General features: G+C 58.8%; 6 protein-coding genes across 6 annotated transcripts; all 6 read right to left on the bottom strand.

The window, feature by feature from the left end:
- Positions 1-1843: 1843 nt before the first annotated feature.
- LOC127465772 (inositol 1,4,5-trisphosphate receptor-interacting protein-like 1) lies at positions 1844-3218 on the bottom strand. The gene is made up of 2 exons (XM_051776297.1): positions 3213-3218; positions 1844-2776 (listed from the first exon to the last, which is right to left on the bottom strand). The coding sequence occupies exon 2, from the start codon at positions 2771-2773 to the stop codon at positions 1844-1846; it is 930 nt and encodes a 309-aa protein (XP_051632257.1). The 5' UTR covers positions 2774-2776; positions 3213-3218.
- Positions 3219-6172: 2954 nt separating this feature from the next.
- LOC127465771 (inositol 1,4,5-trisphosphate receptor-interacting protein-like 1) lies at positions 6173-7547 on the bottom strand. The gene is made up of 2 exons (XM_051776296.1): positions 7542-7547; positions 6173-7105 (listed from the first exon to the last, which is right to left on the bottom strand). The coding sequence occupies exon 2, from the start codon at positions 7100-7102 to the stop codon at positions 6173-6175; it is 930 nt and encodes a 309-aa protein (XP_051632256.1). The 5' UTR covers positions 7103-7105; positions 7542-7547.
- A 2954-nt stretch (positions 7548-10501) lies between these two features.
- LOC127465770 (inositol 1,4,5-trisphosphate receptor-interacting protein-like 1) lies at positions 10502-11876 on the bottom strand. The gene is made up of 2 exons (XM_051776295.1): positions 11871-11876; positions 10502-11434 (listed from the first exon to the last, which is right to left on the bottom strand). The coding sequence occupies exon 2, from the start codon at positions 11429-11431 to the stop codon at positions 10502-10504; it is 930 nt and encodes a 309-aa protein (XP_051632255.1). The 5' UTR covers positions 11432-11434; positions 11871-11876.
- A 2954-nt stretch (positions 11877-14830) lies between these two features.
- On the bottom strand, positions 14831-16205 carry LOC127465769 (inositol 1,4,5-trisphosphate receptor-interacting protein-like 1). Its single transcript, XM_051776294.1, has 2 exons — positions 16200-16205; positions 14831-15763 (listed from the first exon to the last, which is right to left on the bottom strand). The coding sequence occupies exon 2, from the start codon at positions 15758-15760 to the stop codon at positions 14831-14833; it is 930 nt and encodes a 309-aa protein (XP_051632254.1). The 5' UTR covers positions 15761-15763; positions 16200-16205.
- Positions 16206-19159: 2954 nt separating this feature from the next.
- Positions 19160-20534, bottom strand: LOC127465768 (inositol 1,4,5-trisphosphate receptor-interacting protein-like 1). The gene is made up of 2 exons (XM_051776292.1): positions 20529-20534; positions 19160-20092 (listed from the first exon to the last, which is right to left on the bottom strand). Exon 2 carries the CDS (start codon positions 20087-20089, stop codon positions 19160-19162), a length of 930 nt encoding a protein of 309 aa, XP_051632252.1. The 5' UTR covers positions 20090-20092; positions 20529-20534.
- Positions 20535-23488: 2954 nt separating this feature from the next.
- LOC127465773 (inositol 1,4,5-trisphosphate receptor-interacting protein-like 1) lies at positions 23489-24863 on the bottom strand. The gene is made up of 2 exons (XM_051776298.1): positions 24858-24863; positions 23489-24421 (listed from the first exon to the last, which is right to left on the bottom strand). The coding sequence occupies exon 2, from the start codon at positions 24416-24418 to the stop codon at positions 23489-23491; it is 930 nt and encodes a 309-aa protein (XP_051632258.1). The 5' UTR covers positions 24419-24421; positions 24858-24863.
- Positions 24864-27685: the final 2822 nt, after the last annotated feature.

Raw genomic sequence — 27685 nt, 5'->3', positions numbered from 1 at the left:
TTTGGCAACAGAATCCAAGTCCCTTGAATTTGACAGAGCTGGGATGCTTCCCTCTGAGCAGCCGGGGCACAGCATCTAAGGCAGCATGCGGGTGGGGCAGTGCAGCTGCCGCTGTCCGGGTGGACTGGCTCCTGGGCACCGCGCATGCTTTTGCTGTGCCTTGTGCGCCGCGAGCAGAGTCAGGAAGGCAGAGGAGATGAAAGCTCCCTCTGCTCTCCCCAGGCTGTGTGTGAAGCCAGTGCTGCAGCTGGGTGGGAACAACGGGCACAGCGGAACAGTGGGCGCAGAGGAGCCCATCCTGTGGGTGCCCCGTGCGTGTTTGGAGGACTTGTGCTGCACTCTCTGCCAAGATGGGCTTCTCGAGTTGCTGCCTTTCAGGTGTCTTCCACCCCCCCCAAGGCCTTGTCCAAGAGGGAAAGCGCTGGACGTGGGCTTTGGGTTTCGGCCCTTGCGCTCTGAGTGACATCCGGCCGCACCAGAGCGGTTTGTCCCTCACCAGTGCGGGTGGGCAATCCCTGCCTCCCAAGCTATGCGGGCCGGGGAAATCCTTGTAGAATTACCACGCAAACAGTCGTGTGTGATCATTCCTTTCTTTTATTTCTGCTCGGGGCGCAGTGGATCTCGAGCAGCTGCGCTGTGTCTGCACCTGAGAACGTTCCCCGTGCAGTTGCTGCTCTGCTGCTGCCTTCGGTCTCAAGGCTCCACGGGCTGTTCTGAGCCTGATGGCTTGTCCTGCTGCCCCAGGAGTGCTGGAGCAGCTGCCTCGAGAGGGCCTTTGACAGCAGCAGGACGCCACGTGCCCCAGGACTGAGGCACCTTGTGGGGGATGCCCTGCTGGCTGAACGCTTGAAGGTCCAGCCAGAAGGACCGGGATCTTTCTCTCACACTAGTCCAGGTTTCTCCCTTTCCTAGGTGCTTTCCCCTGGGCCTTTGCACACTGTTCCGTTCTGTCTTTCTGCTGCACACCGCCCAAGGTCATGTCCAGCTTAGAAACCGGGCGAGGGAGCTGGAAGGGGGGCCCATCTGGGTTCCGCAAGGGGGGTGTGGCATGGCTCAGCTGTCGGTGAGCCGCTCTATTGGGCACCACTTGTCTGGGCTTTTTCCTCGCCTTTTGTGTGATCCCCTCCCTTCTTAATTACTGCTGATACTGAACTCCACTTGGCTTTTCACTAGAAACCTTTATAAAGGTTTTGGGGTTGAGTTTTTTAAAACTAACTTGTTAGTAATAAACCTATCTATGTTTCACTTATAATTATTAAACTTAACTAAAGTTCTAATGAAAGCTATTATGAAACTAGGGTGGCGGGGAAGGGAAGGGGCTTGAGGGGGTGGCTGCTGGGGCTTCATTTCCAGCTGGGATTAAAGCAGGACAGGGGACGTGGGGAGTTGGGAGCTAACGTTATCTAACTTACTGTTTCGAGTCTTATAAAACTAAATTCTTATTAAAATGATCTATCTTAAACTAGTTATTACTATTATTACTATTACTATTATTATTATTATTATGCCTAGGAACTAAACTTACTCTTAAACTTACTCCTAAACCTATTCTTGGGGGTGGTCTTAAAGTTAACTTTTTGCCAAGTTGGAGTTTGGATTCTTGCCCCCATTCCACCAGGGTGGCAGGGAACGGAAGGCAGTTGAGGGAGTGGCTGCTGGTGCTCCATTTGCAGCTGGGCTTAAAGCACAGCAGGGCACATGGGGAGTTGGGAGTGGACAGAGCCAGGACTGCTGCTCTTCAGTGCAGTCAGCACAAGGGTCTGTTGTGCCGTGCCGACTGGGTGCGCTCCCAAGTCGCCGCGCAGCCCCGGCCCAAAGCAGCCCCCGGGAAAGCTGCGACTGCCTATTCCAGGAGCAGGAAGGTGCCCGGGCGGCCCTGCTGCAGTGCCAAGAGCAGCACAGCGCAGAGCCGCACCTGGCCGGGGCCGGTCAGCAGGAGCCTGCAGGAGCGGGAGGAGGGCAGCAGCCGGAGCTGCCAGTGGTGCCACTGAGGCAAACGCTCCCAGGCTGATTCCACCAGTCTGGGCAGCCAACCGGCGACCTTCTGCACCTCCAAGTGGGAGTCTGTGCAGAGGGTGCGCACGAGGGGCGAGTGCTGATGGTTGTAGGTGGGGTGGACAAAGCAGAAGATGTTCCCTGCCGTCCTGGAACACGAGCACTCCAGCAGCACACGGATGGAGTGTGGCACGTCCATGGCCTCGGGCAGCTGCAGCCGGAAAGAGTGCCAGGGGGGTGGCCTGAGGAAGAGCACCAGCTGGTAGAGGGTGCAGTGCCCCAGGTCATGCCAGGACTCGATGCAGGTGCCCTGCTGCCCAGTGGCCAGGTGCAGCTCTGGCATGAAGGTGTTCTGGGAGAGCACCTGGCACACCTCCAGGAGGTCCCGCAGCAGCTTCTTCAGGGTCTGGCCCATGAAGGGCAGGTCCTGCAGCGGTGACAGGCTGAGCGCTGCAAAAGGCCCGCCAGCAGCGGCTGCTGCGCTGAGCTCTTCTTGCTCACGGCGCCGGCGAGAGGCCTCCTCCCTTTGCCAGGCCAGCCAGCCCAGCACAGCTGCTGCAGCCAGCCAGAAGAGCCAGTGCTGCAAGATCCAAAGGAGTGGAAGATCGTCCAGGGCCCTCCTCCACTCGACTTCCTCCCACAGCTCCGTCATCTTCTTCTCCACAAAAAGCGCACGCTCGGTCATCCGCCGCGCGCTGACCGCATCGCTCTGGGGATCCTGTGTCGTCTTGGGCAGGATGGCCAGCACAGCCAGGAGGAGCACAGTTGCTGAATCCATGGCCTGCAGGAGATGGGAGACAAGTTTCCCCAGTGGCTCGGGGCGGGAGGGAGCACGGGGATGAAGGCTTGAAGGGAACGCAGCCCCTGGCTGCAGAGCAGGCACAGGGCCCATCCTGCCCCAGCCGGGACCCTCCTTGTCAGGCCCTGGCTGGGCTGTGCCCCGGCAAAAGGCAAGAGGCAGCCGAGCAGAGTCTCCCCAGGCCCCATCCCCGCCACACCACAGCGTCCCGTGGAGCCGGGAGCAGTCGGCCCATCCCCAAAGGCTCTTTGGGCACTTGCCAACACAGAGAGCCCTGAGCACCTGTGTGCCAGGCCCCAGGGGCACAACTGGGCCCTGCCGGGAGGGACTCAGCTTTGGCTCAGGGTTCCAACCACCCCCCCTGGGCATCTTCCCCCTCCCCCATCCATCCCAGCCTTGCCCCTGCATCTGCACTCACTGATCGCCCAAGTCCAACTGCCCTGGCGCTGCCTGCTGTGCTCCTTAGGGACAGCTCCCATTGTGACCTGTCTGCTGTGATGTCACAGCCACCAGGGACACATCAGCCGGCCCACGAGCCCCGCCCTTCATCCCCACCCCCCTGCTCAGGGGCTTCTGGGCATCCTCTCCACACTCAGCTCCAACTCCTCCTCGGGAGATCCCGGGGGGTCTCTTGGCCAAACGGACAAAGCCCCAGAGCCACCACAGAGAGCCCCGAGCCCCCCCGAGACAGCCCCACTGGCAGAACTGCGCCTGGCCCCACGGGGCTTCCATCTCTTGCTTTGGCTTACAAAGTCCCCTGGCCATTTGCCCATACCCCCATCCAGCCCAGCCCAGCCCAGCCCAGCCCAGCTGTGGAAGTGAGCAAGGAGCTGCAACCATCACAGACCAAAGATTTCCCTGGCTGGCAGAATCAGAAGGGGACTAGGAGTTGCAAAGGAGCCTTGAGATGGTGCTAAGCTTGGCTTAGCTTGAGCCTGGTCTTCTGGAGGCTAAAGTTTGGAGTGTGCCTCGGCAATAGCAAATAAACCTCGCCAATGGGCAGAGACTCGGACTTGCCTGTTCTCTTTATTCCTAAGGCCGAGCGGCCTTGAAGAAGGAAAGGCTTTGCACAGAAGACAGTGCCTCAGGGATACTGTGGGCTGTGGAGATGGGAGGTGCAGCTCTAGCTTGAGCTCCCAGGCGGAAGTTTACCTGTCACCTCGAGAGCTCAGTTGCAGACCCTGAAAGTCCTGATGGGACAGAGTAGGCCTACAGCAGGTCTTCCTCTGCTCCGCCTGGTTTGCTTTGAATTGCTCCGGCCGGGTGGACGGTAGAGCTCCTAGACAAATGTCATGGCTTTCCCAGGCCTGCCACAGAGGTGGGCTTGGGAGAAGTTTCTAGTTTTGCTGATTGGTTTTGCTTAGAAAGAACGAGCTCCCACAGAGAGACAGGGGCAAGAGACTCTGCATGGATCAGCCCGGCGAGAACAATATTGCCAGCGCCTCCAGACAGACACGGGAGCTTGCGGAGAGAGGCTGCGACCTGAGTCTAGTTGGGGACTGTGCAGCTCCAAGGTCCTCTGCAGATCCCAAAGCTTTGGCAACAGAATCCAAGTCCCTTGAATTTGACAGAGCTGGGATGCTTCCCTCTGAGCAGCCGGGGCACAGCATCTAAGGCAGCATGCGGGTGGGGCAGTGCAGCTGCCGCTGTCCGGGTGGACTGGCTCCCTGGGCACCGCGCATGCTTTTGCTGTGCCTTGTGCGCCGCGAGCAGAGTCAGGAAGGCAGAGGAGATGAAAGCTCCCTCTGCTCTCCCCAGGCTGTGTGTGAAGCCAGTGCTGCAGCTGGGTGGGAACAACGGGCACAGCGGAACAGTGGGCGCAGAGGAGCCCATCCTGTGGGTGCCCCGTGCGTGTTTGGAGGACTTGTGCTGCACTCTCTGCCAAGATGGGCTTCTCGAGTTGCTGCCTTTCAGGTGTCTTCCACCCCCCCCAAGGCCTTGTCCAAGAGGGAAAGCGCTGGACGTGGGCTTTGGGTTTCGGCCTTGCGCTCTGAGTGACATCCGGCCGCACCAGAGCGGTTTGTCCCTCACCAGTGCGGGTGGGCAATCCCTGCCTCCCAAGCTATGCGGGCCGGGGAAATCCTTGTAGAATTACCACGCAAACAGTCGTGTGTGATCATTCCTTTCTTTTATTTCTGCTCGGGGCGCAGTGGATCTCGAGCAGCTGCGCTGTGTCTGCACCTGAGAACGTTCCCCGTGCAGTTGCTGCTCTGCTGCTGCCTTCGGTCTCAAGGCTCCACGGGCTGTTCTGAGCCTGATGGCTTGTCCTGCTGCCCCAGGAGTGCTGGAGCAGCTGCCTCGAGAGGGCCTTTGACAGCAGCAGGACGCCACGTGCCCCAGGACTGAGGCACCTTGTGGGGGATGCCCTGCTGGCTGAACGCTTGAAGGTCCAGCCAGAAGGACCGGGATCTTTCTCTCACACTAGTCCAGGTTTCTCCCTTTCCTAGGTGCTTTCCCCTGGGCCTTTGCACACTGTTCCGTTCTGTCTTTCTGCTGCACACCGCCCAAGGTCATGTCCAGCTTAGAAACCGGGCGAGGGAGCTGGAAGGGGGGCCCATCTGGGTTCCGCAAGGGGGGTGTGGCATGGCTCAGCTGTCGGTGAGCCGCTCTATTGGGCACCACTTGTCTGGGCTTTTTCCTCGCCTTTTGTGTGATCCCCTCCCTTCTTAATTACTGCTGATACTGAACTCCACTTGGCTTTTCACTAGAAACCTTTATAAAGGTTTTGGGGTTGAGTTTTTTAAAACTAACTTGTTAGTAATAAACCTATCTATGTTTCACTTATAATTATTAAACTTAACTAAAGTTCTAATGAAAGCTATTATGAAACTAGGGTGGCGGGGAAGGGAAGGGGCTTGAGGGGGTGGCTGCTGGGGCTTCATTTCCAGCTGGGATTAAAGCAGGACAGGGGACGTGGGGAGTTGGGAGCTAACGTTATCTAACTTACTGTTTCGAGTCTTATAAAACTAAATTCTTATTAAAATGATCTATCTTAAACTAGTTATTACTATTATTACTATTACTATTATTATTATTATTATGCCTAGGAACTAAACTTACTCTTAAACTTACTCCTAAACCTATTCTTGGGGGTGGTCTTAAAGTTAACTTTTTGCCAAGTTGGAGTTTGGATTCTTGCCCCCATTCCACCAGGGTGGCAGGGAACGGAAGGCAGTTGAGGGAGTGGCTGCTGGTGCTCCATTTGCAGCTGGGCTTAAAGCACAGCAGGGCACATGGGGAGTTGGGAGTGGACAGAGCCAGGACTGCTGCTCTTCAGTGCAGTCAGCACAAGGGTCTGTTGTGCCGTGCCGACTGGGTGCGCTCCCAAGTCGCCGCGCAGCCCCGGCCCAAAGCAGCCCCCGGGAAAGCTGCGACTGCCTATTCCAGGAGCAGGAAGGTGCCCGGGCGGCCCTGCTGCAGTGCCAAGAGCAGCACAGCGCAGAGCCGCACCTGGCCGGGGCCGGTCAGCAGGAGCCTGCAGGAGCGGGAGGAGGGCAGCAGCCGGAGCTGCCAGTGGTGCCACTGAGGCAAACGCTCCCAGGCTGATTCCACCAGTCTGGGCAGCCAACCGGCGACCTTCTGCACCTCCAAGTGGGAGTCTGTGCAGAGGGTGCGCACGAGGGGCGAGTGCTGATGGTTGTAGGTGGGGTGGACAAAGCAGAAGATGTTCCCTGCCGTCCTGGAACACGAGCACTCCAGCAGCACACGGATGGAGTGTGGCACGTCCATGGCCTCGGGCAGCTGCAGCCGGAAAGAGTGCCAGGGGGGTGGCCTGAGGAAGAGCACCAGCTGGTAGAGGGTGCAGTGCCCCAGGTCATGCCAGGACTCGATGCAGGTGCCCTGCTGCCCAGTGGCCAGGTGCAGCTCTGGCATGAAGGTGTTCTGGGAGAGCACCTGGCACACCTCCAGGAGGTCCCGCAGCAGCTTCTTCAGGGTCTGGCCCATGAAGGGCAGGTCCTGCAGCGGTGACAGGCTGAGCGCTGCAAAAGGCCCGCCAGCAGCGGCTGCTGCGCTGAGCTCTTCTTGCTCACGGCGCCGGCGAGAGGCCTCCTCCCTTTGCCAGGCCAGCCAGCCCAGCACAGCTGCTGCAGCCAGCCAGAAGAGCCAGTGCTGCAAGATCCAAAGGAGTGGAAGATCGTCCAGGGCCCTCCTCCACTCGACTTCCTCCCACAGCTCCGTCATCTTCTTCTCCACAAAAAGCGCACGCTCGGTCATCCGCCGCGCGCTGACCGCATCGCTCTGGGGATCCTGTGTCGTCTTGGGCAGGATGGCCAGCACAGCCAGGAGGAGCACAGTTGCTGAATCCATGGCCTGCAGGAGATGGGAGACAAGTTTCCCCAGTGGCTCGGGGCGGGAGGGAGCACGGGGATGAAGGCTTGAAGGGAACGCAGCCCCTGGCTGCAGAGCAGGCACAGGGCCCATCCTGCCCCAGCCGGGACCCTCCTTGTCAGGCCCTGGCTGGGCTGTGCCCCGGCAAAAGGCAAGAGGCAGCCGAGCAGAGTCTCCCCAGGCCCCATCCCCGCCACACCACAGCGTCCCGTGGAGCCGGGAGCAGTCGGCCCATCCCCAAAGGCTCTTTGGGCACTTGCCAACACAGAGAGCCCTGAGCACCTGTGTGCCAGGCCCCAGGGGCACAACTGGGCCCTGCCGGGAGGGACTCAGCTTTGGCTCAGGGTTCCAACCACCCCCCCTGGGCATCTTCCCCCTCCCCCATCCATCCCAGCCTTGCCCCTGCATCTGCACTCACTGATCGCCCAAGTCCAACTGCCCTGGCGCTGCCTGCTGTGCTCCTTAGGGACAGCTCCCATTGTGACCTGTCTGCTGTGATGTCACAGCCACCAGGGACACATCAGCCGGCCCACGAGCCCCGCCCTTCATCCCCACCCCCCTGCTCAGGGGCTTCTGGGCATCCTCTCCACACTCAGCTCCAACTCCTCCTCGGGAGATCCCGGGGGGTCTCTTGGCCAAACGGACAAAGCCCCAGAGCCACCACAGAGAGCCCCGAGCCCCCCCGAGACAGCCCCACTGGCAGAACTGCGCCTGGCCCCACGGGGCTTCCATCTCTTGCTTTGGCTTACAAAGTCCCCTGGCCATTTGCCCATACCCCCATCCAGCCCAGCCCAGCCCAGCCCAGCCCAGCTGTGGAAGTGAGCAAGGAGCTGCAACCATCACAGACCAAAGATTTCCCTGGCTGGCAGAATCAGAAGGGGACTAGGAGTTGCAAAGGAGCCTTGAGATGGTGCTAAGCTTGGCTTAGCTTGAGCCTGGTCTTCTGGAGGCTAAAGTTTGGAGTGTGCCTCGGCAATAGCAAATAAACCTCGCCAATGGGCAGAGACTCGGACTTGCCTGTTCTCTTTATTCCTAAGGCCGAGCGGCCTTGAAGAAGGAAAGGCTTTGCACAGAAGACAGTGCCTCAGGGATACTGTGGGCTGTGGAGATGGGAGGTGCAGCTCTAGCTTGAGCTCCCAGGCGGAAGTTTACCTGTCACCTCGAGAGCTCAGTTGCAGACCCTGAAAGTCCTGATGGGACAGAGTAGGCCTACAGCAGGTCTTCCTCTGCTCCGCCTGGTTTGCTTTGAATTGCTCCGGCCGGGTGGACGGTAGAGCTCCTAGACAAATGTCATGGCTTTCCCAGGCCTGCCACAGAGGTGGGCTTGGGAGAAGTTTCTAGTTTTGCTGATTGGTTTTGCTTAGAAAGAACGAGCTCCCACAGAGAGACAGGGGCAAGAGACTCTGCATGGATCAGCCCGGCGAGAACAATATTGCCAGCGCCTCCAGACAGACACGGGAGCTTGCGGAGAGAGGCTGCGACCTGAGTCTAGTTGGGGACTGTGCAGCTCCAAGGTCCTCTGCAGATCCCAAAGCTTTGGCAACAGAATCCAAGTCCCTTGAATTTGACAGAGCTGGGATGCTTCCCTCTGAGCAGCCGGGGCACAGCATCTAAGGCAGCATGCGGGTGGGGCAGTGCAGCTGCCGCTGTCCGGGTGGACTGGCTCCCTGGGCACCGCGCATGCTTTTGCTGTGCCTTGTGCGCCGCGAGCAGAGTCAGGAAGGCAGAGGAGATGAAAGCTCCCTCTGCTCTCCCCAGGCTGTGTGTGAAGCCAGTGCTGCAGCTGGGTGGGAACAACGGGCACAGCGGAACAGTGGGCGCAGAGGAGCCCATCCTGTGGGTGCCCCGTGCGTGTTTGGAGGACTTGTGCTGCACTCTCTGCCAAGATGGGCTTCTCGAGTTGCTGCCTTTCAGGTGTCTTCCACCCCCCCCAAGGCCTTGTCCAAGAGGGAAAGCGCTGGACGTGGGCTTTGGGTTTCGGCCTTGCGCTCTGAGTGACATCCGGCCGCACCAGAGCGGTTTGTCCCTCACCAGTGCGGGTGGGCAATCCCTGCCTCCCAAGCTATGCGGGCCGGGGAAATCCTTGTAGAATTACCACGCAAACAGTCGTGTGTGATCATTCCTTTCTTTTATTTCTGCTCGGGGCGCAGTGGATCTCGAGCAGCTGCGCTGTGTCTGCACCTGAGAACGTTCCCCGTGCAGTTGCTGCTCTGCTGCTGCCTTCGGTCTCAAGGCTCCACGGGCTGTTCTGAGCCTGATGGCTTGTCCTGCTGCCCCAGGAGTGCTGGAGCAGCTGCCTCGAGAGGGCCTTTGACAGCAGCAGGACGCCACGTGCCCCAGGACTGAGGCACCTTGTGGGGGATGCCCTGCTGGCTGAACGCTTGAAGGTCCAGCCAGAAGGACCGGGATCTTTCTCTCACACTAGTCCAGGTTTCTCCCTTTCCTAGGTGCTTTCCCCTGGGCCTTTGCACACTGTTCCGTTCTGTCTTTCTGCTGCACACCGCCCAAGGTCATGTCCAGCTTAGAAACCGGGCGAGGGAGCTGGAAGGGGGGCCCATCTGGGTTCCGCAAGGGGGGTGTGGCATGGCTCAGCTGTCGGTGAGCCGCTCTATTGGGCACCACTTGTCTGGGCTTTTTCCTCGCCTTTTGTGTGATCCCCTCCCTTCTTAATTACTGCTGATACTGAACTCCACTTGGCTTTTCACTAGAAACCTTTATAAAGGTTTTGGGGTTGAGTTTTTTAAAACTAACTTGTTAGTAATAAACCTATCTATGTTTCACTTATAATTATTAAACTTAACTAAAGTTCTAATGAAAGCTATTATGAAACTAGGGTGGCGGGGAAGGGAAGGGGCTTGAGGGGGTGGCTGCTGGGGCTTCATTTCCAGCTGGGATTAAAGCAGGACAGGGGACGTGGGGAGTTGGGAGCTAACGTTATCTAACTTACTGTTTCGAGTCTTATAAAACTAAATTCTTATTAAAATGATCTATCTTAAACTAGTTATTACTATTATTACTATTACTATTATTATTATTATTATGCCTAGGAACTAAACTTACTCTTAAACTTACTCCTAAACCTATTCTTGGGGGTGGTCTTAAAGTTAACTTTTTGCCAAGTTGGAGTTTGGATTCTTGCCCCCATTCCACCAGGGTGGCAGGGAACGGAAGGCAGTTGAGGGAGTGGCTGCTGGTGCTCCATTTGCAGCTGGGCTTAAAGCACAGCAGGGCACATGGGGAGTTGGGAGTGGACAGAGCCAGGACTGCTGCTCTTCAGTGCAGTCAGCACAAGGGTCTGTTGTGCCGTGCCGACTGGGTGCGCTCCCAAGTCGCCGCGCAGCCCCGGCCCAAAGCAGCCCCCGGGAAAGCTGCGACTGCCTATTCCAGGAGCAGGAAGGTGCCCGGGCGGCCCTGCTGCAGTGCCAAGAGCAGCACAGCGCAGAGCCGCACCTGGCCGGGGCCGGTCAGCAGGAGCCTGCAGGAGCGGGAGGAGGGCAGCAGCCGGAGCTGCCAGTGGTGCCACTGAGGCAAACGCTCCCAGGCTGATTCCACCAGTCTGGGCAGCCAACCGGCGACCTTCTGCACCTCCAAGTGGGAGTCTGTGCAGAGGGTGCGCACGAGGGGCGAGTGCTGATGGTTGTAGGTGGGGTGGACAAAGCAGAAGATGTTCCCTGCCGTCCTGGAACACGAGCACTCCAGCAGCACACGGATGGAGTGTGGCACGTCCATGGCCTCGGGCAGCTGCAGCCGGAAAGAGTGCCAGGGGGGTGGCCTGAGGAAGAGCACCAGCTGGTAGAGGGTGCAGTGCCCCAGGTCATGCCAGGACTCGATGCAGGTGCCCTGCTGCCCAGTGGCCAGGTGCAGCTCTGGCATGAAGGTGTTCTGGGAGAGCACCTGGCACACCTCCAGGAGGTCCCGCAGCAGCTTCTTCAGGGTCTGGCCCATGAAGGGCAGGTCCTGCAGCGGTGACAGGCTGAGCGCTGCAAAAGGCCCGCCAGCAGCGGCTGCTGCGCTGAGCTCTTCTTGCTCACGGCGCCGGCGAGAGGCCTCCTCCCTTTGCCAGGCCAGCCAGCCCAGCACAGCTGCTGCAGCCAGCCAGAAGAGCCAGTGCTGCAAGATCCAAAGGAGTGGAAGATCGTCCAGGGCCCTCCTCCACTCGACTTCCTCCCACAGCTCCGTCATCTTCTTCTCCACAAAAAGCGCACGCTCGGTCATCCGCCGCGCGCTGACCGCATCGCTCTGGGGATCCTGTGTCGTCTTGGGCAGGATGGCCAGCACAGCCAGGAGGAGCACAGTTGCTGAATCCATGGCCTGCAGGAGATGGGAGACAAGTTTCCCCAGTGGCTCGGGGCGGGAGGGAGCACGGGGATGAAGGCTTGAAGGGAACGCAGCCCCTGGCTGCAGAGCAGGCACAGGGCCCATCCTGCCCCAGCCGGGACCCTCCTTGTCAGGCCCTGGCTGGGCTGTGCCCCGGCAAAAGGCAAGAGGCAGCCGAGCAGAGTCTCCCCAGGCCCCATCCCCGCCACACCACAGCGTCCCGTGGAGCCGGGAGCAGTCGGCCCATCCCCAAAGGCTCTTTGGGCACTTGCCAACACAGAGAGCCCTGAGCACCTGTGTGCCAGGCCCCAGGGGCACAACTGGGCCCTGCCGGGAGGGACTCAGCTTTGGCTCAGGGTTCCAACCACCCCCCCTGGGCATCTTCCCCCTCCCCCATCCATCCCAGCCTTGCCCCTGCATCTGCACTCACTGATCGCCCAAGTCCAACTGCCCTGGCGCTGCCTGCTGTGCTCCTTAGGGACAGCTCCCATTGTGACCTGTCTGCTGTGATGTCACAGCCACCAGGGACACATCAGCCGGCCCACGAGCCCCGCCCTTCATCCCCACCCCCCTGCTCAGGGGCTTCTGGGCATCCTCTCCACACTCAGCTCCAACTCCTCCTCGGGAGATCCCGGGGGGTCTCTTGGCCAAACGGACAAAGCCCCAGAGCCACCACAGAGAGCCCCGAGCCCCCCCGAGACAGCCCCACTGGCAGAACTGCGCCTGGCCCCACGGGGCTTCCATCTCTTGCTTTGGCTTACAAAGTCCCCTGGCCATTTGCCCATACCCCCATCCAGCCCAGCCCAGCCCAGCCCAGCCCAGCTGTGGAAGTGAGCAAGGAGCTGCAACCATCACAGACCAAAGATTTCCCTGGCTGGCAGAATCAGAAGGGGACTAGGAGTTGCAAAGGAGCCTTGAGATGGTGCTAAGCTTGGCTTAGCTTGAGCCTGGTCTTCTGGAGGCTAAAGTTTGGAGTGTGCCTCGGCAATAGCAAATAAACCTCGCCAATGGGCAGAGACTCGGACTTGCCTGTTCTCTTTATTCCTAAGGCCGAGCGGCCTTGAAGAAGGAAAGGCTTTGCACAGAAGACAGTGCCTCAGGGATACTGTGGGCTGTGGAGATGGGAGGTGCAGCTCTAGCTTGAGCTCCCAGGCGGAAGTTTACCTGTCACCTCGAGAGCTCAGTTGCAGACCCTGAAAGTCCTGATGGGACAGAGTAGGCCTACAGCAGGTCTTCCTCTGCTCCGCCTGGTTTGCTTTGAATTGCTCCGGCCGGGTGGACGGTAGAGCTCCTAGACAAATGTCATGGCTTTCCCAGGCCTGCCACAGAGGTGGGCTTGGGAGAAGTTTCTAGTTTTGCTGATTGGTTTTGCTTAGAAAGAACGAGCTCCCACAGAGAGACAGGGGCAAGAGACTCTGCATGGATCAGCCCGGCGAGAACAATATTGCCAGCGCCTCCAGACAGACACGGGAGCTTGCGGAGAGAGGCTGCGACCTGAGTCTAGTTGGGGACTGTGCAGCTCCAAGGTCCTCTGCAGATCCCAAAGCTTTGGCAACAGAATCCAAGTCCCTTGAATTTGACAGAGCTGGGATGCTTCCCTCTGAGCAGCCGGGGCACAGCATCTAAGGCAGCATGCGGGTGGGGCAGTGCAGCTGCCGCTGTCCGGGTGGACTGGCTCCCTGGGCACCGCGCATGCTTTTGCTGTGCCTTGTGCGCCGCGAGCAGAGTCAGGAAGGCAGAGGAGATGAAAGCTCCCTCTGCTCTCCCCAGGCTGTGTGTGAAGCCAGTGCTGCAGCTGGGTGGGAACAACGGGCACAGCGGAACAGTGGGCGCAGAGGAGCCCATCCTGTGGGTGCCCCGTGCGTGTTTGGAGGACTTGTGCTGCACTCTCTGCCAAGATGGGCTTCTCGAGTTGCTGCCTTTCAGGTGTCTTCCACCCCCCCCAAGGCCTTGTCCAAGAGGGAAAGCGCTGGACGTGGGCTTTGGGTTTCGGCCTTGCGCTCTGAGTGACATCCGGCCGCACCAGAGCGGTTTGTCCCTCACCAGTGCGGGTGGGCAATCCCTGCCTCCCAAGCTATGCGGGCCGGGGAAATCCTTGTAGAATTACCACGCAAACAGTCGTGTGTGATCATTCCTTTCTTTTATTTCTGCTCGGGGCGCAGTGGATCTCGAGCAGCTGCGCTGTGTCTGCACCTGAGAACGTTCCCCGTGCAGTTGCTGCTCTGCTGCTGCCTTCGGTCTCAAGGCTCCACGGGCTGTTCTGAGCCTGATGGCTTGTCCTGCTGCCCCAGGAGTGCTGGAGCAGCTGCCTCGAGAGGGCCTTTGACAGCAGCAGGACACCACGTGCCCCAGGACTGAGGCACCTTGTGGGGGATGCCCTGCTGGCTGAACGCTTGAAGGTCCAGCCAGAAGGACCGGGATCTTTCTCTCACACTAGTCCAGGTTTCTCCCTTTCCTAGGTGCTTTCCCCTGGGCCTTTGCACACTGTTCCGTTCTGTCTTTCTGCTGCACACCGCCCAAGGTCATGTCCAGCTTAGAAACCGGGCGAGGGAGCTGGAAGGGGGGCCCATCTGGGTTCCGCAAGGGGGGTGTGGCATGGCTCAGCTGTCGGTGAGCCGCTCTATTGGGCACCACTTGTCTGGGCTTTTTCCTCGCCTTTTGTGTGATCCCCTCCCTTCTTAATTACTGCTGATACTGAACTCCACTTGGCTTTTCACTAGAAACCTTTATAAAGGTTTTGGGGTTGAGTTTTTTAAAACTAACTTGTTAGTAATAAACCTATCTATGTTTCACTTATAATTATTAAACTTAACTAAAGTTCTAATGAAAGCTATTATGAAACTAGGGTGGCGGGGAAGGGAAGGGGCTTGAGGGGGTGGCTGCTGGGGCTTCATTTCCAGCTGGGATTAAAGCAGGACAGGGGACGTGGGGAGTTGGGAGCTAACGTTATCTAACTTACTGTTTCGAGTCTTATAAAACTAAATTCTTATTAAAATGATCTATCTTAAACTAGTTATTACTATTATTACTATTACTATTATTATTATTATTATGCCTAGGAACTAAACTTACTCTTAAACTTACTCCTAAACCTATTCTTGGGGGTGGTCTTAAAGTTAACTTTTTGCCAAGTTGGAGTTTGGATTCTTGCCCCCATTCCACCAGGGTGGCAGGGAACGGAAGGCAGTTGAGGGAGTGGCTGCTGGTGCTCCATTTGCAGCTGGGCTTAAAGCACAGCAGGGCACATGGGGAGTTGGGAGTGGACAGAGCCAGGACTGCTGCTCTTCAGTGCAGTCAGCACAAGGGTCTGTTGTGCCGTGCCGACTGGGTGCGCTCCCAAGTCGCCGCGCAGCCCCGGCCCAAAGCAGCCCCCGGGAAAGCTGCGACTGCCTATTCCAGGAGCAGGAAGGTGCCCGGGCGGCCCTGCTGCAGTGCCAAGAGCAGCACAGCGCAGAGCCGCACCTGGCCGGGGCCGGTCAGCAGGAGCCTGCAGGAGCGGGAGGAGGGCAGCAGCCGGAGCTGCCAGTGGTGCCACTGAGGCAAACGCTCCCAGGCTGATTCCACCAGTCTGGGCAGCCAACCGGCGACCTTCTGCACCTCCAAGTGGGAGTCTGTGCAGAGGGTGCGCACGAGGGGCGAGTGCTGATGGTTGTAGGTGGGGTGGACAAAGCAGAAGATGTTCCCTGCCGTCCTGGAACACGAGCACTCCAGCAGCACACGGATGGAGTGTGGCACGTCCATGGCCTCGGGCAGCTGCAGCCGGAAAGAGTGCCAGGGGGGTGGCCTGAGGAAGAGCACCAGCTGGTAGAGGGTGCAGTGCCCCAGGTCATGCCAGGACTCGATGCAGGTGCCCTGCTGCCCAGTGGCCAGGTGCAGCTCTGGCATGAAGGTGTTCTGGGAGAGCACCTGGCACACCTCCAGGAGGTCCCGCAGCAGCTTCTTCAGGGTCTGGCCCATGAAGGGCAGGTCCTGCAGCGGTGACAGGCTGAGCGCTGCAAAAGGCCCGCCAGCAGCGGCTGCTGCGCTGAGCTCTTCTTGCTCACGGCGCCGGCGAGAGGCCTCCTCCCTTTGCCAGGCCAGCCAGCCCAGCACAGCTGCTGCAGCCAGCCAGAAGAGCCAGTGCTGCAAGATCCAAAGGAGTGGAAGATCGTCCAGGGCCCTCCTCCACTCGACTTCCTCCCACAGCTCCGTCATCTTCTTCTCCACAAAAAGCGCACGCTCGGTCATCCGCCGCGCGCTGACCGCATCGCTCTGGGGATCCTGTGTCGTCTTGGGCAGGATGGCCAGCACAGCCAGGAGGAGCACAGTTGCTGAATCCATGGCCTGCAGGAGATGGGAGACAAGTTTCCCCAGTGGCTCGGGGCGGGAGGGAGCACGGGGATGAAGGCTTGAAGGGAACGCAGCCCCTGGCTGCAGAGCAGGCACAGGGCCCATCCTGCCCCAGCCGGGACCCTCCTTGTCAGGCCCTGGCTGGGCTGTGCCCCGGCAAAAGGCAAGAGGCAGCCGAGCAGAGTCTCCCCAGGCCCCATCCCCGCCACACCACAGCGTCCCGTGGAGCCGGGAGCAGTCGGCCCATCCCCAAAGGCTCTTTGGGCACTTGCCAACACAGAGAGCCCTGAGCACCTGTGTGCCAGGCCCCAGGGGCACAACTGGGCCCTGCCGGGAGGGACTCAGCTTTGGCTCAGGGTTCCAACCACCCCCCCTGGGCATCTTCCCCCTCCCCCATCCATCCCAGCCTTGCCCCTGCATCTGCACTCACTGATCGCCCAAGTCCAACTGCCCTGGCGCTGCCTGCTGTGCTCCTTAGGGACAGCTCCCATTGTGACCTGTCTGCTGTGATGTCACAGCCACCAGGGACACATCAGCCGGCCCACGAGCCCCGCCCTTCATCCCCACCCCCCTGCTCAGGGGCTTCTGGGCATCCTCTCCACACTCAGCTCCAACTCCTCCTCGGGAGATCCCGGGGGGTCTCTTGGCCAAACGGACAAAGCCCCAGAGCCACCACAGAGAGCCCCGAGCCCCCCCGAGACAGCCCCACTGGCAGAACTGCGCCTGGCCCCACGGGGCTTCCATCTCTTGCTTTGGCTTACAAAGTCCCCTGGCCATTTGCCCATACCCCCATCCAGCCCAGCCCAGCCCAGCCCAGCCCAGCTGTGGAAGTGAGCAAGGAGCTGCAACCATCACAGACCAAAGATTTCCCTGGCTGGCAGAATCAGAAGGGGACTAGGAGTTGCAAAGGAGCCTTGAGATGGTGCTAAGCTTGGCTTAGCTTGAGCCTGGTCTTCTGGAGGCTAAAGTTTGGAGTGTGCCTCGGCAATAGCAAATAAACCTCGCCAATGGGCAGAGACTCGGACTTGCCTGTTCTCTTTATTCCTAAGGCCGAGCGGCCTTGAAGAAGGAAAGGCTTTGCACAGAAGACAGTGCCTCAGGGATACTGTGGGCTGTGGAGATGGGAGGTGCAGCTCTAGCTTGAGCTCCCAGGCGGAAGTTTACCTGTCACCTCGAGAGCTCAGTTGCAGACCCTGAAAGTCCTGATGGGACAGAGTAGGCCTACAGCAGGTCTTCCTCTGCTCCGCCTGGTTTGCTTTGAATTGCTCCGGCCGGGTGGACGGTAGAGCTCCTAGACAAATGTCATGGCTTTCCCAGGCCTGCCACAGAGGTGGGCTTGGGAGAAGTTTCTAGTTTTGCTGATTGGTTTTGCTTAGAAAGAACGAGCTCCCACAGAGAGACAGGGGCAAGAGACTCTGCATGGATCAGCCCGGCGAGAACAATATTGCCAGCGCCTCCAGACAGACACGGGAGCTTGCGGAGAGAGGCTGCGACCTGAGTCTAGTTGGGGACTGTGCAGCTCCAAGGTCCTCTGCAGATCCCAAAGCTTTGGCAACAGAATCCAAGTCCCTTGAATTTGACAGAGCTGGGATGCTTCCCTCTGAGCAGCCGGGGCACAGCATCTAAGGCAGCATGCGGGTGGGGCAGTGCAGCTGCCGCTGTCCGGGTGGACTGGCTCCCTGGGCACCGCGCATGCTTTTGCTGTGCCTTGTGCGCCGCGAGCAGAGTCAGGAAGGCAGAGGAGATGAAAGCTCCCTCTGCTCTCCCCAGGCTGTGTGTGAAGCCAGTGCTGCAGCTGGGTGGGAACAACGGGCACAGCGGAACAGTGGGCGCAGAGGAGCCCATCCTGTGGGTGCCCCGTGCGTGTTTGGAGGACTTGTGCTGCACTCTCTGCCAAGATGGGCTTCTCGAGTTGCTGCCTTTCAGGTGTCTTCCACCCCCCCCAAGGCCTTGTCCAAGAGGGAAAGCGCTGGACGTGGGCTTTGGGTTTCGGCCTTGCGCTCTGAGTGACATCCGGCCGCACCAGAGCGGTTTGTCCCTCACCAGTGCGGGTGGGCAATCCCTGCCTCCCAAGCTATGCGGGCCGGGGAAATCCTTGTAGAATTACCACGCAAACAGTCGTGTGTGATCATTCCTTTCTTTTATTTCTGCTCGGGGCGCAGTGGATCTCGAGCAGCTGCGCTGTGTCTGCACCTGAGAACGTTCCCCGTGCAGTTGCTGCTCTGCTGCTGCCTTCGGTCTCAAGGCTCCACGGGCTGTTCTGAGCCTGATGGCTTGTCCTGCTGCCCCAGGAGTGCTGGAGCAGCTGCCTCGAGAGGGCCTTTGACAGCAGCAGGACGCCACGTGCCCCAGGACTGAGGCACCTTGTGGGGGATGCCCTGCTGGCTGAACGCTTGAAGGTCCAGCCAGAAGGACCGGGATCTTTCTCTCACACTAGTCCAGGTTTCTCCCTTTCCTAGGTGCTTTCCCCTGGGCCTTTGCACACTGTTCCGTTCTGTCTTTCTGCTGCACACCGCCCAAGGTCATGTCCAGCTTAGAAACCGGGCGAGGGAGCTGGAAGGGGGGCCCATCTGGGTTCCGCAAGGGGGGTGTGGCATGGCTCAGCTGTCGGTGAGCCGCTCTATTGGGCACCACTTGTCTGGGCTTTTTCCTCGCCTTTTGTGTGATCCCCTCCCTTCTTAATTACTGCTGTTACTGAACTCCACTTGGCTTTTCACTAGAAACCTTTATAAAGGTTTTGGGGTTGAGTTTTTTAAAACTAACTTGTTAGTAATAAACCTATCTATGTTTCACTTATAATTATTAAACTTAACTAAAGTTCTAATGAAAGCTATTATGAAACTAGGGTGGCGGGGAAGGGAAGGGGCTTGAGGGGGTGGCTGCTGGGGCTTCATTTCCAGCTGGGATTAAAGCAGGACAGGGGACGTGGGGAGTTGGGAGCTAACGTTATCTAACTTACTGTTTCGAGTCTTATAAAACTAAATTCTTATTAAAATGATCTATCTTAAACTAGTTATTACTATTATTACTATTACTATTATTATTATTATTATGCCTAGGAACTAAACTTACTCTTAAACTTACTCCTAAACCTATTCTTGGGGGTGGTCTTAAAGTTAACTTTTTGCCAAGTTGGAGTTTGGATTCTTGCCCCCATTCCACCAGGGTGGCAGGGAACGGAAGGCAGTTGAGGGAGTGGCTGCTGGTGCTCCATTTGCAGCTGGGCTTAAAGCACAGCAGGGCACATGGGGAGTTGGGAGTGGACAGAGCCAGGACTGCTGCTCTTCAGTGCAGTCAGCACAAGGGTCTGTTGTGCCGTGCCGACTGGGTGCGCTCCCAAGTCGCCGCGCAGCCCCGGCCCAAAGCAGCCCCCGGGAAAGCTGCGACTGCCTATTCCAGGAGCAGGAAGGTGCCCGGGCGGCCCTGCTGCAGTGCCAAGAGCAGCACAGCGCAGAGCCGCACCTGGCCGGGGCCGGTCAGCAGGAGCCTGCAGGAGCGGGAGGAGGGCAGCAGCCGGAGCTGCCAGTGGTGCCACTGAGGCAAACGCTCCCAGGCTGATTCCACCAGTCTGGGCAGCCAACCGGCGACCTTCTGCACCTCCAAGTGGGAGTCTGTGCAGAGGGTGCGCACGAGGGGCGAGTGCTGATGGTTGTAGGTGGGGTGGACAAAGCAGAAGATGTTCCCTGCCGTCCTGGAACACGAGCACTCCAGCAGCACACGGATGGAGTGTGGCACGTCCATGGCCTCGGGCAGCTGCAGCCGGAAAGAGTGCCAGGGGGGTGGCCTGAGGAAGAGCACCAGCTGGTAGAGGGTGCAGTGCCCCAGGTCATGCCAGGACTCGATGCAGGTGCCCTGCTGCCCAGTGGCCAGGTGCAGCTCTGGCATGAAGGTGTTCTGGGAGAGCACCTGGCACACCTCCAGGAGGTCCCGCAGCAGCTTCTTCAGGGTCTGGCCCATGAAGGGCAGGTCCTGCAGCGGTGACAGGCTGAGCGCTGCAAAAGGCCCGCCAGCAGCGGCTGCTGCGCTGAGCTCTTCTTGCTCACGGCGCCGGCGAGAGGCCTCCTCCCTTTGCCAGGCCAGCCAGCCCAGCACAGCTGCTGCAGCCAGCCAGAAGAGCCAGTGCTGCAAGATCCAAAGGAGTGGAAGATCGTCCAGGGCCCTCCTCCACTCGACTTCCTCCCACAGCTCCGTCATCTTCTTCTCCACAAAAAGCGCACGCTCGGTCATCCGCCGCGCGCTGACCGCATCGCTCTGGGGATCCTGTGTCGTCTTGGGCAGGATGGCCAGCACAGCCAGGAGGAGCACAGTTGCTGAATCCATGGCCTGCAGGAGATGGGAGACAAGTTTCCCCAGTGGCTCGGGGCGGGAGGGAGCACGGGGATGAAGGCTTGAAGGGAACGCAGCCCCTGGCTGCAGAGCAGGCACAGGGCCCATCCTGCCCCAGCCGGGACCCTCCTTGTCAGGCCCTGGCTGGGCTGTGCCCCGGCAAAAGGCAAGAGGCAGCCGAGCAGAGTCTCCCCAGGCCCCATCCCCGCCACACCACAGCGTCCCGTGGAGCCGGGAGCAGTCGGCCCATCCCCAAAGGCTCTTTGGGCACTTGCCAACACAGAGAGCCCTGAGCACCTGTGTGCCAGGCCCCAGGGGCACAACTGGGCCCTGCCGGGAGGGACTCAGCTTTGGCTCAGGGTTCCAACCACCCCCCCTGGGCATCTTCCCCCTCCCCCATCCATCCCAGCCTTGCCCCTGCATCTGCACTCACTGATCGCCCAAGTCCAACTGCCCTGGCGCTGCCTGCTGTGCTCCTTAGGGACAGCTCCCATTGTGACCTGTCTGCTGTGATGTCACAGCCACCAGGGACACATCAGCCGGCCCACGAGCCCCGCCCTTCATCCCCACCCCCCTGCTCAGGGGCTTCTGGGCATCCTCTCCACACTCAGCTCCAACTCCTCCTCGGGAGATCCCGGGGGGTCTCTTGGCCAAACGGACAAAGCCCCAGAGCCACCACAGAGAGCCCCGAGCCCCCCCGAGACAGCCCCACTGGCAGAACTGCGCCTGGCCCCACGGGGCTTCCATCTCTTGCTTTGGCTTACAAAGTCCCCTGGCCATTTGCCCATACCCCCATCCAGCCCAGCCCAGCCCAGCCCAGCCCAGCTGTGGAAGTGAGCAAGGAGCTGCAACCATCACAGACCAAAGATTTCCCTGGCTGGCAGAATCAGAAGGGGACTAGGAGTTGCAAAGGAGCCTTGAGATGGTGCTAAGCTTGGCTTAGCTTGAGCCTGGTCTTCTGGAGGCTAAAGTTTGGAGTGTGCCTCGGCAATAGCAAATAAACCTCGCCAATGGGCAGAGACTCGGACTTGCCTGTTCTCTTTATTCCTAAGGCCGAGCGGCCTTGAAGAAGGAAAGGCTTTGCACAGAAGACAGTGCCTCAGGGATACTGTGGGCTGTGGAGATGGGAGGTGCAGCTCTAGCTTGAGCTCCCAGGCGGAAGTTTACCTGTCACCTCGAGAGCTCAGTTGCAGACCCTGAAAGTCCTGATGGGACAGAGTAGGCCTACAGCAGGTCTTCCTCTGCTCCGCCTGGTTTGCTTTGAATTGCTCCGGCCGGGTGGACGGTAGAGCTCCTAGACAAATGTCATGGCTTTCCCAGGCCTGCCACAGAGGTGGGCTTGGGAGAAGTTTCTAGTTTTGCTGATTGGTTTTGCTTAGAAAGAACGAGCTCCCACAGAGAGACAGGGGCAAGAGACTCTGCATGGATCAGCCCGGCGAGAACAATATTGCCAGCGCCTCCAGACAGACACGGGAGCTTGCGGAGAGAGGCTGCGACCTGAGTCTAGTTGGGGACTGTGCAGCTCCAAGGTCCTCTGCAGATCCCAAAGCTTTGGCAACAGAATCCAAGTCCCTTGAATTTGACAGAGCTGGGATGCTTCCCTCTGAGCAGCCGGGGCACAGCATCTAAGGCAGCATGCGGGTGGGGCAGTGCAGCTGCCGCTGTCCGGGTGGACTGGCTCCCTGGGCACCGCGCATGCTTTTGCTGTGCCTTGTGCGCCGCGAGCAGAGTCAGGAAGGCAGAGGAGATGAAAGCTCCCTCTGCTCTCCCCAGGCTGTGTGTGAAGCCAGTGCTGCAGCTGGGTGGGAACAACGGGCACAGCGGAACAGTGGGCGCAGAGGAGCCCATCCTGTGGGTGCCCCGTGCGTGTTTGGAGGACTTGTGCTGCACTCTCTGCCAAGATGGGCTTCTCGAGTTGCTGCCTTTCAGGTGTCTTCCACCCCCCCCAAGGCCTTGTCCAAGAGGGAAAGCGCTGGACGTGGGCTTTGGGTTTCGGCCTTGCGCTCTGAGTGACATCCGGCCGCACCAGAGCGGTTTGTCCCTCACCAGTGCGGGTGGGCAATCCCTGCCTCCCAAGCTATGCGGGCCGGGGAAATCCTTGTAGAATTACCACGCAAACAGTCGTGTGTGATCATTCCTTTCTTTTATTTCTGCTCGGGGCGCAGTGGATCTCGAGCAGCTGCGCTGTGTCTGCACCTGAGAACGTTCCCCGTGCAGTTGCTGCTCTGCTGCTGCCTTCGGTCTCAAGGCTCCACGGGCTGTTCTGAGCCTGATGGCTTGTCCTGCTGCCCCAGGAGTGCTGGAGCAGCTGCCTCGAGAGGGCCTTTGACAGCAGCAGGACGCCACGTGCCCCAGGACTGAGGCACCTTGTGGGGGATGCCCTGCTGGCTGAACGCTTGAAGGTCCAGCCAGAAGGACCGGGATCTTTCTCTCACACTAGTCCAGGTTTCTCCCTTTCCTAGGTGCTTTCCCCTGGGCCTTTGCACACTGTTCCGTTCTGTCTTTCTGCTGCACACCGCCCAAGGTCATGTCCAGCTTAGAAACCGGGCGAGGGAGCTGGAAGGGGGGCCCATCTGGGTTCCGCAAGGGGGGTGTGGCATGGCTCAGCTGTCGGTGAGCCGCTCTATTGGGCACCACTTGTCTGGGCTTTTTCCTCGCCTTTTGTGTGATCCCCTCCCTTCTTAATTACTGCTGATACTGAACTCCACTTGGCTTTTCACTAGAAACCTTTATAAAGGTTTTGGGGTTGAGTTTTTTAAAACTAACTTGTTAGTAATAAACCTATCTATGTTTCACTTATAATTATTAAACTTAACTAAAGTTCTAATGAAAGCTATTATGAAACTAGGGTGGCGGGGAAGGGAAGGGGCTTGAGGGGGTGGCTGCTGGGGCTTCATTTCCAGCTGGGATTAAAGCAGGACAGGGGACGTGGGGAGTTGGGAGCTAACGTTATCTAACTTACTGTTTCGAGTCTTATAAAACTAAATTCTTATTAAAATGATCTATCTTAAACTAGTTATTACTATTATTACTATTACTATTATTATTATTATTATGCCTAGGAACTAAACTTACTCTTAAACTTACTCCTAAACCTATTCTTGGGGGTGGTCTTAAAGTTAACTTTTTGCCAAGTTGGAGTTTGGATTCTTGCCCCCATTCCACCAGGGTGGCAGGGAACGGAAGGCAGTTGAGGGAGTGGCTGCTGGTGCTCCATTTGCAGCTGGGCTTAAAGCACAGCAGGGCACATGGGGAGTTGGGAGTGGACAGAGCCAGGACTGCTGCTCTTCAGTGCAGTCAGCACAAGGGTCTGTTGTGCCGTGCCGACTGGGTGCGCTCCCAAGTCGCCGCGCAGCCCCGGCCCAAAGCAGCCCCCGGGAAAGCTGCGACTGCCTATTCCAGGAGCAGGAAGGTGCCCGGGCGGCCCTGCTGCAGTGCCAAGAGCAGCACAGCGCAGAGCCGCACCTGGCCGGGGCCGGTCAGCAGGAGCCTGCAGGAGCGGGAGGAGGGCAGCAGCCGGAGCTGCCAGTGGTGCCACTGAGGCAAACGCTCCCAGGCTGATTCCACCAGTCTGGGCAGCCAACCGGCGACCTTCTGCACCTCCAAGTGGGAGTCTGTGCAGAGGGTGCGCACGAGGGGCGAGTGCTGATGGTTGTAGGTGGGGTGGACAAAGCAGAAGATGTTCCCTGCCGTCCTGGAACACGAGCACTCCAGCAGCACACGGATGGAGTGTGGCACGTCCATGGCCTCGGGCAGCTGCAGCCGGAAAGAGTGCCAGGGGGGTGGCCTGAGGAAGAGCACCAGCTGGTAGAGGGTGCAGTGCCCCAGGTCATGCCAGGACTCGATGCAGGTGCCCTGCTGCCCAGTGGCCAGGTGCAGCTCTGGCATGAAGGTGTTCTGGGAGAGCACCTGGCACACCTCCAGGAGGTCCCGCAGCAGCTTCTTCAGGGTCTGGCCCATGAAGGGCAGGTCCTGCAGCGGTGACAGGCTGAGCGCTGCAAAAGGCCCGCCAGCAGCGGCTGCTGCGCTGAGCTCTTCTTGCTCACGGCGCCGGCGAGAGGCCTCCTCCCTTTGCCAGGCCAGCCAGCCCAGCACAGCTGCTGCAGCCAGCCAGAAGAGCCAGTGCTGCAAGATCCAAAGGAGTGGAAGATCGTCCAGGGCCCTCCTCCACTCGACTTCCTCCCACAGCTCCGTCATCTTCTTCTCCACAAAAAGCGCACGCTCGGTCATCCGCCGCGCGCTGACCGCATCGCTCTGGGGATCCTGTGTCGTCTTGGGCAGGATGGCCAGCACAGCCAGGAGGAGCACAGTTGCTGAATCCATGGCCTGCAGGAGATGGGAGACAAGTTTCCCCAGTGGCTCGGGGCGGGAGGGAGCACGGGGATGAAGGCTTGAAGGGAACGCAGCCCCTGGCTGCAGAGCAGGCACAGGGCCCATCCTGCCCCAGCCGGGACCCTCCTTGTCAGGCCCTGGCTGGGCTGTGCCCCGGCAAAAGGCAAGAGGCAGCCGAGCAGAGTCTCCCCAGGCCCCATCCCCGCCACACCACAGCGTCCCGTGGAGCCGGGAGCAGTCGGCCCATCCCCAAAGGCTCTTTGGGCACTTGCCAACACAGAGAGCCCTGAGCACCTGTGTGCCAGGCCCCAGGGGCACAACTGGGCCCTGCCGGGAGGGACTCAGCTTTGGCTCAGGGTTCCAACCACCCCCCCTGGGCATCTTCCCCCTCCCCCATCCATCCCAGCCTTGCCCCTGCATCTGCACTCACTGATCGCCCAAGTCCAACTGCCCTGGCGCTGCCTGCTGTGCTCCTTAGGGACAGCTCCCATTGTGACCTGTCTGCTGTGATGTCACAGCCACCAGGGACACATCAGCCGGCCCACGAGCCCCGCCCTTCATCCCCACCCCCCTGCTCAGGGGCTTCTGGGCATCCTCTCCACACTCAGCTCCAACTCCTCCTCGGGAGATCCCGGGGGGTCTCTTGGCCAAACGGACAAAGCCCCAGAGCCACCACAGAGAGCCCCGAGCCCCCCCGAGACAGCCCCACTGGCAGAACTGCGCCTGGCCCCACGGGGCTTCCATCTCTTGCTTTGGCTTACAAAGTCCCCTGGCCATTTGCCCATACCCCCATCCAGCCCAGCCCAGCCCAGCCCAGCCCAGCTGTGGAAGTGAGCAAGGAGCTGCAACCATCACAGACCAAAGATTTCCCTGGCTGGCAGAATCAGAAGGGGACTAGGAGTTGCAAAGGAGCCTTGAGATGGTGCTAAGCTTGGCTTAGCTTGAGCCTGGTCTTCTGGAGGCTAAAGTTTGGAGTGTGCCTCGGCAATAGCAAATAAACCTCGCCAATGGGCAGAGACTCGGACTTGCCTGTTCTCTTTATTCCTAAGGCCGAGCGGCCTTGAAGAAGGAAAGGCTTTGCACAGAAGACAGTGCCTCAGGGATACTGTGGGCTGTGGAGATGGGAGGTGCAGCTCTAGCTTGAGCTCCCAGGCGGAAGTTTACCTGTCACCTCGAGAGCTCAGTTGCAGACCCTGAAAGTCCTGATGGGACAGAGTAGGCCTACAGCAGGTCTTCCTCTGCTCCGCCTGGTTTGCTTTGAATTGCTCCGGCCGGGTGGACGGTAGAGCTCCTAGACAAATGTCATGGCTTTCCCAGGCCTGCCACAGAGGTGGGCTTGGGAGAAGTTTCTAGTTTTGCTGATTGGTTTTGCTTAGAAAGAACGAGCTCCCACAGAGAGACAGGGGCAAGAGACTCTGCATGGATCAGCCCGGCGAGAACAATATTGCCAGCGCCTCCAGACAGACACGGGAGCTTGCGGAGAGAGGCTGCGACCTGAGTCTAGTTGGGGACTGTGCAGCTCCAAGGTCCTCTGCAGATCCCAAAGCTTTGGCAACAGAATCCAAGTCCCTTGAATTTGACAGAGCTGGGATGCTTCCCTCTGAGCAGCCGGGGCACAGCATCTAAGGCAGCATGCGGGTGGGGCAGTGCAGCTGCCGCTGTCCGGGTGGACTGGCTCCCTGGGCACCGCGCATGCTTTTGCTGTGCCTTGTGCGCCGCGAGCAGAGTCAGGAAGGCAGAGGAGATGAAAGCTCCCTCTGCTCTCCCCAGGCTGTGTGTGAAGCCAGTGCTGCAGCTGGGTGGGAACAACGGGCACAGCGGAACAGTGGGCGCAGAGGAGCCCATCCTGTGGGTGCCCCGTGCGTGTTTGGAGGACTTGTGCTGCACTCTCTGCCAAGATGGGCTTCTCGAGTTGCTGCCTTTCAGGTGTCTTCCACCCCCCCCAAGGCCTTGTCCAAGAGGGAAAGCGCTGGACGTGGGCTTTGGGTTTCGGCCTTGCGCTCTGAGTGACATCCGGCCGCACCAGAGCGGTTTGTCCCTCACCAGTGCGGGTGGGCAATCCCTGCCTCCCAAGCTATGCGGGCCGGGGAAATCCTTGTAGAATTACCACGCAAACAGTCGTGTGTGATCATTCCTTTCTTTTATTTCTGCTCGGGGCGCAGTGGATCTCGAGCAGCTGCGCTGTGTCTGCACCTGAGAACGTTCCCCGTGCAGTTGCTGCTCTGCTGCTGCCTTCGGTCTCAAGGCTCCACGGGCTGTTCTGAGCCTGATGGCTTGTCCTGCTGCCCCAGGAGTGCTGGAGCAGCTGCCTCGAGAGGGCCTTTGACAGCAGCAGGACGCCACGTGCCCCAGGACTGAGGCACCTTGTGGGGGATGCCCTGCTGGCTGAACGCTTGAAGGTCCAGCCAGAAGGACCGGGATCTTTCTCTCACACTAGTCCAGGTTTCTCCCTTTCCTAGGTGCTTTCCCCTGGGCCTTTGCACACTGTTCCGTTCTGTCTTTCTGCTGCACACCGCCCAAGGTCATGTCCAGCTTAGAAACCGGGCGAGGGAGCTGGAAGGGGGGCCCATCTGGGTTCCGCAAGGGGGGTGTGGCATGGCTCAGCTGTCGGTGAGCCGCTCTATTGGGCACCACTTGTCTGGGCTTTTTCCTCGCCTTTTGTGTGATCCCCTCCCTTCTTAATTACTGCTGATACTGAACTCCACTTGGCTTTTCACTAGAAACCTTTATAAAGGTTTTGGGGTTGAGTTTTTTAAAACTAACTTGTTAGTAATAAACCTATCTATGTTTCACTTATAATTATTAAACTTAACTAAAGTTCTAATGAAAGCTATTATGAAACTAGGGTGGCGGGGAAGGGAAGGGGCTTGAGGGGGTGGCTGCTGGGGCTTCATTTCCAGCTGGGATTAAAGCAGGACAGGGGACGTGGGGAGTTGGGAGCTAACGTTATCTAACTTACTGTTTCGAGTCTTATAAAACTAAATTCTTATTAAAATGATCTATCTTAAACTAGTTATTACTATTATTACTATTACTATTATTATTATTATTATGCCTAGGAACTAAACTTACTCTTAAACTTACTCCTAAACCTATTCTTGGGGGTGGTCTTAAAGTTAACTTTTTGCCAAGTTGGAGTTTGGATTCTTGCCCCCATTCCACCAGGGTGGCAGGGAACGGAAGGCAGTTGAGGGAGTGGCTGCTGGTGCTCCATTTGCAGCTGGGCTTAAAGCACAGCAGGGCACATGGGGAGTTGGG

This window comes from Manacus candei, unplaced genomic scaffold (assembly GCF_025592945.1).
Source record: "Manacus candei isolate 608988 ecotype Guabito, Panama unplaced genomic scaffold, ASM2559294v1 h1tg000485l, whole genome shotgun sequence".
Classification (NCBI taxonomy): domain Eukaryota; kingdom Metazoa; phylum Chordata; class Aves; order Passeriformes; family Pipridae; genus Manacus; species Manacus candei.
This window is presented reverse-complemented; position numbering and strand designations above follow the sequence as displayed.

Excerpts from the sequence above, each read along its gene's own strand:
- LOC127465772 (XM_051776297.1), bottom strand. The coding sequence starts at position 2,773 with ATGGATTCAGCAACTGTGCTCCTCCTGGCTGTGCTGGCCATCCTGCCC.
- LOC127465771 (XM_051776296.1), bottom strand. The coding sequence starts at position 7,102 with ATGGATTCAGCAACTGTGCTCCTCCTGGCTGTGCTGGCCATCCTGCCC.
- LOC127465770 (XM_051776295.1), bottom strand. The coding sequence starts at position 11,431 with ATGGATTCAGCAACTGTGCTCCTCCTGGCTGTGCTGGCCATCCTGCCC.
- LOC127465769 (XM_051776294.1), bottom strand. The coding sequence starts at position 15,760 with ATGGATTCAGCAACTGTGCTCCTCCTGGCTGTGCTGGCCATCCTGCCC.
- LOC127465768 (XM_051776292.1), bottom strand. The coding sequence starts at position 20,089 with ATGGATTCAGCAACTGTGCTCCTCCTGGCTGTGCTGGCCATCCTGCCC.
- LOC127465773 (XM_051776298.1), bottom strand. The coding sequence starts at position 24,418 with ATGGATTCAGCAACTGTGCTCCTCCTGGCTGTGCTGGCCATCCTGCCC.